Genomic DNA, 16767 nt, shown 5'->3' on the forward strand with positions numbered 1-16767 from the left:
TTGTTATCACGTTACAGTGGTTTAGGTTTATTAATCTATTCTGTATCAGTACTAAAGGTTATTTCGTCCTATTTCGGTTGCATCTATTACATCCTGGGCTCGTTAATTTTCTCTGTTAAGATATCTGAACTCTATTCCTTAAGCAGCTGCTTGTCCATATTTTAAACTTCCCAAGAAAATATACACATCACAAGTAGTTTGTTGTCACAAGAAGGAGGGTACAAAATAATTTACTCTTTTGGTATGTTCTTTTTGAACAAAAGTTTTATTCTCTACATTAGGTGCATAGTTTAAGTTGACATGATGAATCCTTGTGTGTTATCAAGTAAACTGAATTATATAATAGGAATGTAAAAATTGTTGGACCTATTAGATACATTTTCCTTTCAAGAAATGTAAACTAAACTCTTAAGGGATGCATGAGTAACATTCATTTCCTGGTTTAAACCAATGATCCATGACATTTTATGCTATTGGTAAAAACAGTTACATTCTAAATTAATTCCAATAAAAAATTCCTTTACGTAATAGTTTGTTGCCTGCATCAAATATGATCAATAATTTCTGTACCCTGTACTTTTCGATAAAAAAACTTTCTAAATACATCCATACTCGGAATACTCCTTAAAGTATTTTTTACAAACATTTAAACTAGGCTTATATTCACATTATCATACAAACTGAAAATGCTACAGCAAAATACATTGAAAAAAATAAAAATATTTACAAATCTTTTTTAATGTGTGCTTGTACATGACATTAATATTCAACATTTGTCACAAGTATAAAAAATTAAAATGAAACGTGGAATGTAAAATGTGGGTAGTTGCGTTTGTTGATGGAATATGGTGACAAAGATCAGACTAAACTTTTAATCGGTGTTTTGTGAAGTAGAGCAGGTTGAAATTTGTTAGTTTGTCTTTCACACTTTTGTAACTAGTCAATAGTAAAAGTGTGCAAAAGCAATGAATGAATGTAGTTGCAGTTGATGGTATATGAAGGTGCTGATGAACATAGACATAGATGTACAGTCTGTGTCCTGTGAGCGCAGATGTTGTCGTCTTTACGTCCACACACCCGAAACTTTCACACAGTACACAGACCGCAACTTGTGCCGAAGCACTGAACACTTCTTCTCTGGCGATAATCTCAGCCTTTTGACGAAAAACTTGAATTTATTCGAGAATAAGTTTGGCTTCTTCTCCGTCGATCGTTCGTTGGAGACCATTCTTCAGCGCAAACTCCCTCTTGATGTAGGCAAACAAAATGTCAGTTATGAGGAAAATCTGAAAAAAATAGTTTTGCTGAGTATGCATAATTGTAATTTTAGTTTACAGCCTAACTTAATAACTTATAACCTAATTTTTTAACTTAACATATTTTACTTCTTAACAGCTCCGGGAGTTGAAAAACAAAATACAAGAAATTTAATTATTTTACTGTTTTCCGACAATGATAGAGGGTTAATAAAGTTACCTGAGCTGTAGCGAATGCTAATGTGACTCCGAAGTAAAAGTTGGCGTTTGCAGAGCGACAATAGATCCATAGATGCCACAACACAGGGGCCAACACAGAGGTTACTAGGAAGAAACATCCAACTACGAAGCCCTGCTGCATGTCTGGATAATGGAAATAAAAATTATGTTATGACGATTTACTGACATACCCACACTTTGATTGTTTGATTGTTGTTCAAAAGCATCTACATACAGTAGCTTCATAAAATTATAACAACGCATGTTGTTGGCAACACATAAATTCAACATTTAGCACACATGAACACAGTTACACTAAAAACATAGGATTGTGTATGTTATGGCTGGGTGTGCATTTGTTTCTGTGTGCTAAATTGAATTTTAGGACATTTCCCTACAGGAAGAAGCTATTACCGTAGGTGGCATGGGAAGATTTGGTTAGAGTAAGCCAAATGTAACATACAATAGTCTTGATTATCTGATCTTAACAATCCGAACCTCCCAGCTGTTGTGTCAAACGGCATCCTGAATCCGTGTGTTATGATTGTGCACAACAGCAGGTACATCACCCTTTTGTCACCCTGTCCTACTAGAAAGGTACAAGACAGACCTCACGCACTGGTATTTTAATCTCCTTTTTTTATTATTTTAGCGTGCTGAATACCAGAGTTCATCAACCCCCCCCCCCCCATCATGAGTTCATCTAATCCCCACATCTACATATACCTCTCTGCTATTCCTCACGTTTTGTCATTGTGTGAACAAAAACTCGTGGCTGAATGGACAGTTAGCCTATTTATCTTATTTAACTGTTACTGAAGTGGTGGTACTCCTTCGTAAAGTTATTTTTAATTTTTAAACTTGTGATGATAGCTTGACAATGAAAATAGTGGTTAATAGAATACAAACTTTAGGCCTGAATAAGTTTGGTTGAATAAGTTTGACAATGGAGATTCTTAAGTAGCCTATTTTTTTATAGTTTTCAAAATTTTTACTTCTTTTTCATGGTTTTCACCACTTTCACAACAGTTTTCTGTAATATCAGACCTTCCCGAGGCTGGTTTAGGCTGGATTAACAACATTCTACTGTAGGCTACTTCAAACAAAATTAAATAATTCTATTTGTTCCAATGAACTAACATGAAATAAGTTGTAGGCTAAGCAGATACTATTATTTCACTAAAACATTCACAGCTAACCATATTGATAAATGATTTTCTATCAAGATCATTACAAAATTTCAAACTCACAGTGAAACAGGTGTTTCCACATGGGCAACAGTGCGAGGTAGAAGCCAACGTCTCCGATGCTTGGATAGGATCGGAATATCGCAGAGAGAGCTGTAAGACTAGCAGCCAGCAGTGGAGGTTCCTTGTACAACCTCAATGCCAACGGAGCAACGTACAGAAGACTGGCGTTGAGTTGGAAAGCGCAAATAAACAGCGGTCTGAAGTGTTCAAACATCTCTGTGAAGAAATACCAGAACAGGCCGACGTTCGGCCGCAAGTCTGGAATGTTCAGGCTGAAACAAAACTAAAGAATCAGGAGAAATCTCAATGTTAGTTCTTGAAGGGAAAATACATGCTTTAACAATACATCAGGGCAAGTTGCATGCCTCTAGTGTATCTCAAGTTACCTGAGGCAGGTAACCTACCCGCAAACTGGTTTTGTGTGAATGTGGCTTTAGTGTTTACTTATGAAGGACCAGCTAGTATCCCATTTTGAGATGAACAAGCTATTTGCAGACACCCAACATGGCTTCACTGAGCATAAATCAACATTGACTGCCCTTTCAAGATTGGTGTCTGTCTAATGTCTTAGACAGTGAGGGAAAAGGATCAGTGTAAAATTCTTGCGGACTTTAGTAACTTTGTGAGCGTTTTTTCAAAAAGTTTCATTATAATTCTAGAATGGTTTTCATGGTCCAGTTTTACAATAATTGTTGTGCTCCTCCAACATCTTCAACAGATAGTCTCAATACATGGAGCCTAATCTTCCCTCCTTTCAGTTACCATGGTGTGCCGCAAGGCTCGGTCATGCTGTCATCACGGTCATGGGGTAGCGGATTTTTATCCCCCTGGAATTTTACCCCCTGGGCAAACGTGACGTCACAAACCAGGGGGTAAAATTCCGGCTGCGAACATTTGAGTTTCGCGACATCAGCTCGATGGATTAAACGCGGAATTAAACATATATTTTCACGGTTGTGAGTTTAATCAGAACACATCAAATTATAAAAACCTAGAATGTGCCGGCCCGGAATTTTACCCCCCGGAATTTTACCCCCCCGGAATTTTTCCCCCGGAATTTTACCCCCCGGAATTTTACCCCCCGGAATTTTACCCCCTGGCCAGATATAAATTAGTGAGAATGATTAATTATCGTAATTCAGTTTTAATTTGATGGTAAACATTTTATTATTAAGTAGCCTATCTTAATTTATATGTAACATTAACTAATCGAACAGGGTTTTAATATTAACGAGAGGTCGTCCAGTGGTCGAAACTCGACCAAAAATATGTAATGTACTCACTTAACTATTTTCACCCCACACTGTAAATAAAACACGTGATTGGAGTTTCCTCCATTTGTTTTGATTTTCTGTTTATATTTCGTTGTTATTTCGTAACCAGCATAGCAACGCATAAGATCCATGTTAATTTTTTACAACTTTTAAACTTATTTTTTGTGCTTATCTTTGAGCCTATTTAAATTTATAAAGGGATTCTGCACACCTACAGGAAAATAGCTTTCCAACGGTATGCGTAGATTTTCCCTACGATGCACACGAGCTGAGAAAAAAGGTTTTAAAGAAACATGCTTGCCTATTAATATATAGATAGATAGATTTTGAGATTCGAGTGTCAGGATTCGATCTTTGAAGCCAACTGTTGGTTAATATGATCAAAATAAAACAGCGAATTCTGTTTACTCAGTTGAGATTACAAAATAAATAAATAAAGATAAGCTACTAAATAATGAAATGTTTACAATTAATTAAAAACAGAAATTAAGAAAATCAATCATTCAATTTCTAAAATCAGCCAGGGGGTAAAATTCCGGGGGGTAAAATCAAAATCAAAATCAAAATCAAATCGTTTATTTGCACATTAGATTTGTATACAATAACATGTAACAAATATCATGCATCGTCAATATTTACAAACTAAAACTAAAACATACAACATGAGAATCTACATATATACACATTATAGGCTTAGAAATTCTGAGACGGAATAAACGGCATTTGAGCATAGAAAATATTTTAAGTTCCTCTTAAATAGGGACAAAGAGTCTTGGGATTTTATTGCCTGAGGCAATTTGTTAAAAAATTCGACCCCCCTGTAAAACGGACTCCTCTCAAAGGCCGCAGTTCTGTGCCTCGGATAACAGAGGATGCCTCCATTTCTCGTCCGGTGGTCATGGAAATGCCCTAGATGTTGAAATTGATCCCTGTTGACAAAGGTCAAAATGAGGACCTGCTGAATGTACAACGAATGTACTGTAAGGATGCCAGAATCTTTGAACACTTCCTTGCAAGGATGGCGATGGGAGAGACCGAAAATGCGCCTCAGAATCTTTTTTTGGAGCTTAAGTATTCTTTCCAAATCAGAAGAGCTTCCCCAAACGGCAATGCCATAACGCAAAATGCTTTCGCAATATCCACGATAGACGTCCACAAGAACTTCCCTGCTACAAGTTGAACTGATAATTCGAATGGCAAACAGAGCAGAACTGGTGCGGTTAACAACACTTTGCACGTGACCATACCATTTGATGGAGGAATCAAAAATGACACCTAGGAATTTTGTGGTCAATGAGGGATTAGTGAGCTGCGTTTCAGGACTACTTTGATTATTCTGAGACGAACCAATCAGACCAAAATTGAGACATTGTGTTTTGTCTTTGTTAAGGAGAAGACCATTGTACTCAAACCAACTATTTAAGCTCTTGATGACCGAAGTGAATCTGTTCTCTAAGCTGGTTGCATTTGGGGCCTTGATTAGAAGTGCTACATCGTCAGCGAATAAATTCATGTGACAGTCATTTCCTTCATAATGGAGATCATTGATGTACAATAGGAATAAAATAGGAGAGATAATGCATCCTTGGGGAACCCCTCGCCGAGAAAGCATGTAGGACGATGAGATCGGACCTGAGGAACTATTTATGGAAACCTTTTGATAACGGCCAGACAAGAAAGAGCGGAACCACTGCAGAGCAATGCCTCTGACACCATAATGAAAAAGTTTATCCAAGAGGATTGAATGGTCCACACAATCGAAAGCTTTGGATAAATCGCAGAAAACCCCCATCGTCCTCTGCGATTCATCCAGGGATCGCAATATCCGGTTCGTGAAGTCATAAAGAGCAGAAAGAGTGGACTTCCCTTTTTGGAAACCATATTGACGTGGACTTATGATATTAAACCTTGACAAATGACTAGAGAGACGACTAAGAACAACCTTTTCATAGATCTTTGATAATGCCGACACCAAAGCAACAGGCCGAAAGTCATTTGGCAAGTGGCTGTCATTATTTTTTTGAAGAGGGAATATATTTGCGAATTTGAGTTTTGATGGGAATTTTCCTTGCTCTAGGGACTGATTTATCAAAATAGACACAGGGTAAGCCAACTGATGACCACAAAATTTCAAAATATTTGGAGAGATTCCGGGGGGTAAAATTCCGGGGGGTAAAATTCCGGGGGGTAAAATTCCGGGGGTAAAATTCCGGGGGGTAAAATTCCGGCCCGTACATCTTCAGTTGCCTAAACGCTAGTTATATGGACAGGGGGTAAAATTCCGGTTTTTATCGCTAATCTAATTAATCACGCTCTGACTATTTTCATTAGACTTCCAAATCCGCGGGGGTAAAATTCCGGCCGCGAACAAACTTTTGGCCACTCAGGTTACTACGTCATAGTGACGTCAGCTTTGCCCAGGGGGTAAAATTCCAGGGGGATAAAATTCCGGCGACCCACGGTCATCACTGTTTATTATTGCATTAATTGATTTAAGGTTGCTAGGCGTTATATTGATCATTTCAGCTAGCACCACCTGTTGTTCAAAGGGCGAAACACCAGAAGCTGCAAGTCTAAAGGAAAATGGAATTTCCTACAAGGCCAGAAACTGGTTTGTAATAGGCTTAATGCTGTCCAAACTAACTTCTCCACCTGCTGTGTAGGCTTGGCTTAAGCCACTATTGTTGAAAGAACAACTGACCATCATCTATCATGGGCTCTTACATAGCCATCTTAGCTATCGCTTGTAGCTATGGGGTGGTCATGTGTCTAGTTGTAAAGCCGTCCTGCTTCTAAAGGAAAAAAAACTGTTGGATAGTCTAGCTTTAGCTGATCATCTAGACCACTGTAGGCAATTTTTTTGCAGCTGAGGTCATAGAGTACAGCAATTACAATTTTGTAAGCCTACTCCATGTCAAGACCAAAATAAACACCTTTAAAAGAGAAGGGATACACAGCCTGCATCCTTGTCATAGCATCACATAAAACCTCCCGCACTGCAAACTTAATTTTAACTTAAAGCCAAACCACATTCAATTGTTTAGTGATTGTATAGCTACATACATGAATCCATATGTGGAATGTAGAAAGTGCCAGCTACCACTAATGTGATAGCAAGCACCGAGAAGGCCCACCAAGGGGACGACAAAGGCTACGATGAGGAGCGCAACTCTAGCAGAGGCGGAGGATCGAGCGCCACCCGACTGAGCGGCAAGTAGAGTGGCCGGCACGATCAGTGAGGCGGGATACAAGGACTGTAGAGTCGCCAGGGCCAAGGAGAAGCCACACACCAACAAATGACCTGTGGGGAAAATCAAATTTGTAAAGTCAACAACAGTACTGTAGGTATGGGTGCTGGTGACGGTTACACAAAGAATATTCAACGCTCACTAAATGTAAGATTGAAGATTTCGAGGCTATAATTAATCTGTTCATGGTTGATTGAAACAGTAATTTTCTAAATTAGGCGAGCACAAGAAACACTCAAATATCCAAGCTATAACAGATGGTAAGCTTGCCGGTAAACACGTTTTTTATCCACGGTGAACAAAAAAAAAACCAAGCATTTTTACTTATAGAACATACTAACTAACTACCAAAATTACACGAAACCGTGAAAAGTTGTTTTTGTTTTGTCCCTCTCAAAAGGAAGCGAAGTCAGTTCAATTGATTTGACATTCCGAAGTATGACTCGTTGGTTATTTTCAAATGGTGTAGTAGCCTACAAGATCAACATACTTGGTACACCCTAACCTAAAGTAACCACTGCAGTGTGTGTTGTCAAAAAGTGGCATAAGTACAGAATAATCCAAAATAGTGGTGGTATCTGTCTGTGTATCTATTTGTTCTATGTAAATGAAACTATACTGATCTGATTTAACTATAATTCAGCACAGAGGTACAGTTCATGGTTCGTGAATGAACAAAATCAACATAGACCTACCGGTACCTACTCATAAACTTTAAAATTCCCAAAGCCCAATTTAATCTCCTTTCAATTAATTAGCTCATGTTATTCGCTGTGACCCTTGGCTGGAATATATTATTGATAAAATAGAAGAATTACCTTATCCAACCACAGTTGCTGGTATGACAACTAGTTTCGTTCCTTAGAACTTCGTCAGGTCATTGTATGCAACCACAGTCAGTTATGCCAAACATTTAATATCAGAATCACACAACTACAACACATCTATTGATAAGAACATGGAAATAGTTGGGAGTATTAACAAAAAGTTTTAAGCTTGATGTTAAAGAAGAATTCGCCATCTATAAAACTAAAAAGCTCGACCCTTTCAAGGTTTTAAATTATCAGACTTCCTTCCAGTCAAATATTATATTTGATACATAGGCCTATATTCAAAAGCTATAAATCAAAGAAGTATTGAATAAGAAGAACAAAACCAACTGAAATACAGGTGGCACTGGAGAGATGAAGATGAAGACACCTCATGATTCAGTCAGTTTTATTTAGTCAGTGACAGTGATAAGACAGTGCTGGCCAGCTTTTACAGTTTTTAACCAGTTTTATCACTTTTTATTCAGTTTTAATAATTTGATCAACATGACTAGTTTTTACTATTGTGATTCTGACAGTGTTTTAAAGAATCTTTTGACATACCACAATGTATTAATACACTGATGATGTGGTTGCATACAATGACCTGACGAAGTTTAAGGAACGAAACTAGTTGTCATACCAGCAACTGTGGTTGGATAAGGTAATTCTCCTATTTTATCAATTAATTAGCATAAAGATTGTATGTTTTTAAGCGGCTTCAGTATTACATGTGAAAAATCACCAACTTACCATGAAGCATGGAGCAAAAGAACACAGCTAGACCGAGGTTGGCAAACACCGTGGTGGTGTGGGCTGCACAGCTCAGTATTGTGTAGGGGTTGAAGAGATAAGCAGCTAGTACATACATCGGAGCGGAACTGAGCTCCTGCTCAGTCAGCAGAAGTTTCTCCACCCCTTCTGCATAGCCAGCTTTCTCTCTCGTCTGGCGATCCATCTGCGAAGAAGGATGGCGACCGTTATTGAAGTTAAACATCTTTCCTTAAGTTAGATTTAAGTTAAACATCTTTGATGTAAGAATAGTTATACCTTCATGAATTAGGCCTAGACAGAACATTGGCAAATGACTTTCAGTATTTTAAAATTTAATTATTTTATGACCAAGTTTATTTTATAGTAGCCAAAATTTGATAGATTAAGTTATACAACTGTTAAAACATAAAGTTCCTGTTTTATTGCATGTTATAAAGTTCGTTTCAGCTGTTATTATGCAACCAAAAGGAGAGTGAGCGTATCCAACGAACTTCAACCAGAACGTGATTGAGCGATGTGAACAAGCTCATCTTGAAAATGAACGAGCATTAGACTTAAAACCTCATTAGGTCATGCAGAGTTTTTGAATAGGGTTTTACCTAAAGGGGTTTTGAGATAAGAATAGCTAGGTCGATATGTTAACAGGGCTGTATGCTCATATGAAGATGAGCAATCATCGTGCCAAATTTCAACCCAATCTGATCATGGTTAATGCGTGACTGAGCCCTAAACAAATTGAGATAAAAATAAAAAATTCTAGCATCGAAAGGGTTAATCAATTTCATTCTTAAAATTGCTTTACAAACCGCAACCTAAGGCTTACTGACAGAAAAATAGTGTTTATACTTACCAAAAGCTTCATACATTGTTTGGCTGCTTTGTATAGTAAAAATGCTGATAGTAAGTCACAGGTAATAAAGACGATATTCAGCCATCGAGGAATATTGTGTATCATCCAATGAAACGCTATCAAGGCAATAGGAGTTTCATGGAACATGTCCCCAATGTAGGGGTCTGTACCTTCTTCATACAAAACCACTCCTTCTGTGACTGAAAGAAATATGTTTTTTAGCCTATTTTAACTTAACAAAAGCGACATTTGTAGTTTTCTCAACTCTGCCTAAACACAGTCAAAGCAAACTTAAAAGTTCCAGACTTTAGAACTTAAGTTCCAAGTCGTACGTAAGTTTAAGTTAGCTCTTGCTTATTTCCAATTGTTTTAACTTAATGTATGTTTGTTAAAACAGATAGAAAAAATAAGGCAATTTAATTTCAGATCCATGCTCATTAAAAATACTATCTAAGTTAGGCCTAAGTTACGTAAATTTTGAAACAAGAGGCACAGTAAACTTAGGCCAACCTCGGTTTGGAGCCAGAAAACACAACAAATTGCTGTGTTTGTCCTACGTAATTTTAAAATTCTAAAAGGAAAAAAAAATTCTTATGACGATTAATCCATGGCCTAAAATAAGCAATGGTCTTGGAACAGGTCTTGCAAAGCCGACTAGACTGTCGCGTACAACGTATCCTTAACTTTACTTACTTCTTAAAAGAGAAGTAAACTTAAAAAACGATCTAGCTACGACTCTAGTAATATAATTATTCTTAACTTAAGTTATTTTAAGTGGAAAGTTATAACTTACACATGTTATGCTGTGGATTAACATAATATATCTCATAAAAACGTTCACTACCACAAGTAGGCTACTAAAATTTTCATTCATATGGACCTGCGACGGCCGGTTTCTACCCATAGACTTCCGTCCCATATTACTTATGATGATTAACTTAGTGACATCTTATGACAGTTGGCGGTAATTATTTGGACGTAGTGACTACTCGCAAAAGTGAAATTTTTGTTTTTCATAATGACCTAAATTTCACGCTGAATCCGAAAATGACGTTTTTATTTTTCGGAAAATACCGGAAATTCCCGAAAAAAGGGAAAAACGGGAAAAAATATTGTTTACTCAAAATACGTCATGTGGGTACTCAAAATACGCGGGATATTGTGTAGATTAAGAATATGCAAGAATTTTTTTGATCCGATGAAAAACACCGGAGATAGGGCGAAAAAACGGTGAATAATCGGTTAGGTTAGGCTTGGTTAGGTTAGGTTAGGTTAGGTTAGGTTAGGTTAGGTTAGGTTCGGTTAGATAAGGTTAGGTTCGGTTCGGTAAGATTAGGTTAGGTTTGGTTAGGTCAGGTTAGGTTCGGTTAGGTTAGGTTAGTTTAGGTTAGTTTATCAATAACATGAGTATTGTAAGTAAACTAACCTAACCTAACCTACCCTAACCTTACCTAACCAAACCTAACCTGACCTAACCAAACCTAACCTAACCTAACCCGAAAATGTGCGATGTTATTTTAGATTTTTTGTTTAACGTTTGTTTGTGTTAAAATACCAGCTGATCAGCTGGTCTTTATTTTATTATTATTGTTTATGTTAGATTGAGTTAGGTTACGTTAGGTTGAGTTAGATTAGGTTAGGTTAGGTTTGGTTAGGTTAGGTTAGGTTAGGTTAGTTTACTTACAATACTCATGTTATTGATAAACTAACCTAAACTAACCTAACCTAACCGAACCTAACCAAACTTAACCGAACCTAACCAAACCTAACCAAACCTAACCAAACCTAACCGAACCGAACCTAACCGAACCGAACCGAACCGAACCTAACCGAACCTAACCTAACCTAACCTAACCTAACCTAACCAAGCCTAACCTAACCGATTATTCACCGTTTTTTCGCCCTATCTCCGGTGTTTTTCATCGGATCAAAAAAATTGCATATTCTTAATCTACACAATATCCCGCGTATTTTGAGTACCCACATGACGTATTTTGAGTAAAAAATATTTTTTCCCGTTTTTCCCTTTTTTCGGGAATTTCCGGTATTTTCTGAAAAATAAAAACGTCATATTCGGATTCAGCGTGAAATTTAGGTCATTATGAAAAACAAAAATTTCACTTTTGCGAGTAGTCACTACGTCCAAATAATTACCCAGTTGGCTTAGCTGTATCACTGGCCCAAGATCTGCTTGTACTGTTAACCAGGTGATACTCCGTTCTAACTTATGTGTAGGCTAATATTAAAAAGTAACTTATACCTCGGGCCAGGGCAATGAGCACACATATGTGGCGATCAGTAGCAAACGTGTTAACTTCAGCCTAAGCTAACGGAATGTGTCAATTGAGGTCTATCTAAAGTAAGTTAGGTCAAGCCCTACCGGGAGTAAGTAGCATACTTTGAATAAAAATTGTTGGATCCTTTTACAAATTTTAAAAGACACTGTAGCCTTTTTTGTCGCCCTAGGACACTAGGCACAAACCCAATTGTTTTTCACACTACTTCAGGCTAGACCTAGGGGTTGGATAAAATCCATTGGTGACTTGGTGGGATTTGAACCTGGGTCCTAAGGGACCGAAGTCCCACGCCCTAACCACTAGAACAGCCCCCTTACCAAAATGGTAACTTAAATACTAATTAGGTTAAATGAACATTCAACATTTAGCGTAGGCCTACCTCTTTTCCATGAGTTGAGTGGTGTGGAAATCTCCACACGATCTGATATTACTTGTTTGTAATCCGACAAACAAAGCCATAACCGAATTAGGAACGCAACTAAAAATTCTAATATAAAAAGGAAATCCATAGCTGTAATTACAAAAACGTCAAGATTTCATCATTAAATTAGTAGGCCTAAAAGGGCTAGGCCTAATTTCTTAAGATAGGCATGGCCTAGCTCAAAATTGGAATAATGCTCAAAGGGAATAATGCTATACTGACTGCTTTTTGGTAGGAAATCAATGGATTGTTGGTAACTCTGACACGTATAAGTAATGTTTGATGAATTAAATGTACACTAACAACTTCTTCGGAGTAAGTAAATGAAATAATAGACCACTCCCGACTTTCAAGAAGCGCTAACACCGGTATTTTTTTACAGTCAGTCAATAACCAACTAGCAACCAGTTTCAGTTTTTTTTTTTTTTTTTTTTTTTTTTTTTTTTTTTTTCTTGCCGAAAAGGCGGTCTGGGTTTTTTTACCCATGAGACCTCAATGTTCTCTGTGGTTGTCCGTTGGTAAACACAATCTTATTTTCCAGATAATTCAATGGTGAATAGATTTTGTTAGTAATAAACATAGATGTGGTATATCGAGGTGTATGTTGTTTTTGTTAATTAAAAGTAGGATTCGGGATTCTAAAGATTTGACGGATTTCATGAAATGGAAGGTTAAGGTGACTCTTCTCTGCTTGGGGCCGATCAAGCAATGTCCTAACCCGAAACAAGGTTGGCCACGGATGAAGCACCCAAAGGATTGAGAAAACATATATGTACTTGTTGAGCTGTGTTTTGTGTTCTATGTTTTGTGATATGGGTTTGCATGTTTTTATATTCTTTTCTTTATTGCTTTTAAGTATTTGTTTATTTCAGCGTGGATTTTTTCATCTGCAATTTTCATTGTGTCGGTTAGGTTCTTTGAAAAGATTTTGACAATCGGAATTGACACTTGACAGACCAAACGAGCATCTAGAAACAAACGGACGAGGAGGTAGAGTTCTGAGAGACACCAATGGCATTGAGTGTGTACTGTAACTACGTTACACTCTCCATCATTGTGTTTGGACCGTAGATTTGTTGTCCATAGTTTGGATACTGCTGTAGCTGTACACATTCCATCGATCAACATAAACAAGCTGGTGGTTTTGGATAAAATATTGGATTTATAATTTTAATCAATGAAGGGAGTATTACGAAATTCTCACGAAGACGTGTAAATAAACGGGGATTATACCAAGGATTAATATAGATGGATATACATTTATTATTTACTTACATACTGTATTTATTTACTTACTTCACTTTTCCAGAAATTAGCTACTTACTGATATGGCTATGTCATTCACTTGTAAAAGATCAAGTAAAGTGCAAGACTGGTCTAGGCGTGGACAGATCAGCAGATGGTCTGGATCCTGAACAGCACCACATGCACACAAGGTGTTTAATTAGTCTGGTATGAGACCCCATTTCTGCATGTTTTTCTTGCATTTTGGTACCTCACTCAACCCTGATTCGATTAAGGGTCTTCCACGCCGTGTAATGTAGGCCTCCTCCAGGAGCCAGTTCCTCTCTGGCTGGTATGGGAGGGTTCGTCAACGTGGCCTCCCACCTTGCCACCCGATTGAGAATGATCAATCCAGGGGACCATTTCATAATGTACAAACTAATATTATTAGTAAATCAGCTGATCGCCCAATGCAAATCTAATGTAAAATACAAGTTACAAGTCGTAACTTGTAACTTGTAGTTTATTATGAAATGGCCCCCAGGACTCGTGTCCGTGATAAAAAGTTCTTTCTGGACCGAAGTCGTCGCTCTACAGGTTGGTGGCCGTGTAATGGTTGACGATGGTTGGGCCCTCTTCTTTAGCATTATGTTATTTGTACTATTTATATGTTATAACAACAATATCAACAAGGTGAGATGCACGACTTTGTCACGTTCTAAGTTGACTGTACAGAGTTTAATCGATAAACCGGCGCCTTCATAATTTGTTACTAGACATACAATAATTATATTTAAACTGGTACAACATTCTTTAGTATTATGTTATTTTTGTACTATTTATACGTTAACAAACGGTAGTATAAAAAATCAGATCGACCTTATCATAAATGATCTTATCATTCTGAGTTGACTGAACAGAGATTAATCAATAAACCAACGCCTTTTTAATTTGTAACAAAAATAAAATTATAGTGATAAACTAGAAAAAATAACTTTTCTGTTCTTTGTAGATCTTTTCTAAGGTGTTCATGAGGAACAAAACAGTTCTTTTCTTATGTGGCTGCCATCGAGGATTAGTTTGGTGGAGCTTTGTGGTCAAAAGTAATCTGCTCAACGTTGATTGGTCGGTTTGATGACGAGGAAGCACTGATTGGCCGACAGTTGATAAGTTTACAGTTAATTGCCTGATTTTAAGTCTGCCAATTTCCGCGATGGTTTTTGTATTTCATTTGTCCAGAACTTTCGTGAAACATAATATTTGTAATAAAATACAATCTCTCGAATTGTATCAGATAGACAAATCATTGGTGATTGTTCAACAGATTGAATTTTTGTCATGAACACTATAATAACGTCATGTTTTATTTGACAATGCAAACACACAAAACCTCAGCAAATATGGTCTGGCAAAAAGTGGAAGGAATGAAAGAATTTTAATTGATTTTTTCCCCTTTAAAACTGGCACTATTTGATGCTATGAGACGTCGACAATTTTAAATACCGCCGCAGCAAACCTGCAGACTAAGCGAATTTCCATTTACCTGACTGGATTTCTACTAAAATATTTCCTAAAAATTGCCAGCTTTATTTCCTATCTAAGAAACATTAATTTTTAGTGATTACTTAGGTTTGCTGCTACAGGGAAGATATTGAGGTGTGCTTTATTGCAATGTTGATAGCTTAGTATGAAATAAGAAAACATTATAAAATTTGGATAAAATATATCCATAAACAAGTAAACTACAACAATTTATTTATTCTCCATAAGAATAACATGGATATTTTAAATTTGCAATTTTTTAAATTATCTCTATAACCGTTGGGCATACAACAACACTTCAATTTACAAAATATTTTTTTTAAAGCTCAACAAAATGGTTTGGAGAGAAATTATGAAATTTGGTGTTTTTAGAAAACCTATTTTTACCCCATAAAACCCCCAAATAAACGTGTTCCCATAGTCCGATTATGCTGGTTCGAATAAAAGTAGGTTTACATGTTTGTACCAAATTTAATCATAATTGATTCATTTTTGCTCGAGTTATCACGCTAACGGACATATATATACCAACGGCCGGAAATGACCACCTTGTAAAAATGAAGTACTTAACTACCCAACAATGTTTGGAAGTGGTCTGAGATTCATATTTGAAAAAATGTAGAAATAAGTTGGGGGGGGGGGCAATTAAAACTCACCCTGTATATATGTACATGCATTTTAACGGATGGTGTTTTTGACCTCTGGGGACCTCAAAATGAAAAAGTAAATTGGTCCCGGGTCTAGGTTTTACCATGAGACCTACGGTAATAGCTTATTCCCTATATGGGAAATCCATTAAAAGCAACTACAGTACTTGAAGCGTAAGCCAGGTCCTAGGGGTTGTTTTTACTTTTGCGTAATTTCTGACTGACTCTAGTTCGTTTAGTTTTGATTTGAAAGTGTAAATACTGTTTCTGTGAAATGTACACAGAGAAAGTGCAAGAAATGCTATGTGGCACTCCACCGTGCTGAATTTTTCTACTAAAATAAAGAGTATTCATTAATTCCCCCGTTTTCTCATTAACACGTTTAATTTAATTTCATTCGGTTAAAACTGGATGTAAAGTTGGATATTTTTTTGTATTCACAGTAAAGACATAGTCATCAGTGTATATTATTCCGCAAGTACGAGTTTGCTATCGGAATGATGTTGTAAAGGCCTCTAACTTCCTTCAGATTGAACATTTTAGAATCTAATGCAGTCAATGTATGTCAACTAAGTGCATCATTATTTTAAGATAGCTAAGTAGTTTAAGATTTTTGTTAACTGTTCTAATTGTTTAGTATTATATTTTAATAGCGTTAAAAATTAGGCTGCGTTGTAATCTAATACACTAGATATCTTTAATGAAAAGGTGAAGGAGCGAGCTGGTCAATTGGTAAATCGCGTGACTTCTGCCCCCGAGGATCCGGTCCAAATCTTGTCAATCACCAAAAGGGCTTAGCTATATGAGAACTCTCTTTGCCTAGTCGGAAGTCATAAAATGTAAAACGGTTTTGGGCTTCCTAGAATGCGAAGCTGGGACGAAAAGACACAGTTAATTGCAGTATAAAACAACATACTATTATATATTAAAAAGTTAACATGGGAAAATAATTCTGT

The 16767-nt window shown here is 36.9% G+C and overlaps 1 protein-coding gene across 1 annotated transcript; it reads right to left on the reverse strand.

Annotated features, from left to right (window-relative positions):
- Positions 1-276: 276 nt before the first annotated feature.
- Positions 277-12784, reverse strand: LOC128996275 (phosphatidylinositol glycan anchor biosynthesis class U protein-like). The gene is made up of 7 exons (XM_054421480.1): positions 12357-12784; positions 9681-9880; positions 8810-9014; positions 7063-7300; positions 2726-2997; positions 1477-1619; positions 277-1286 (listed from the first exon to the last, which is right to left on the reverse strand). The coding sequence occupies exons 1-7, from the start codon at positions 12484-12486 to the stop codon at positions 1176-1178; spliced, it is 1299 nt and encodes a 432-aa protein (XP_054277455.1). The 5' UTR covers positions 12487-12784; the 3' UTR covers positions 277-1175.
- Between the last annotated feature and the right edge of the window lie 3983 nt (positions 12785-16767).

The sequence above is a fragment of the Macrosteles quadrilineatus genome, unplaced genomic scaffold (genome assembly GCF_028750875.1).
Source record: "Macrosteles quadrilineatus isolate MER2022 unplaced genomic scaffold, UCM_ALF_1.0 Scaffold_6__1_contigs__length_79288215, whole genome shotgun sequence".
Classification (NCBI taxonomy): Eukaryota; Metazoa; Arthropoda; class Insecta; order Hemiptera; family Cicadellidae; genus Macrosteles; species Macrosteles quadrilineatus.

What these genes read in the sequence shown, in the direction of transcription:
- LOC128996275 (XM_054421480.1), bottom strand. Translation starts at nt 12,486, where the DNA reads ATGGATTTCCTTTTTATATTAGAATTTTTAGTTGCGTTCCTAATTCGG. An exon ending in AACAATGTATGAAGCTTTTG is followed by an intron (nt 9,015 to 9,680) that starts GTAAGTATAAAC and finishes CCTTCTTCGCAG; the next exon opens with ATGGATCGCCAGACGAGAGA. An exon ending in GTGGAAACACCTGTTTCACT is followed by an intron (nt 1,620 to 2,725) that starts GTGAGTTTGAAA and finishes TCCATTATCCAG; the next exon opens with ACATGCAGCAGGGCTTCGTA.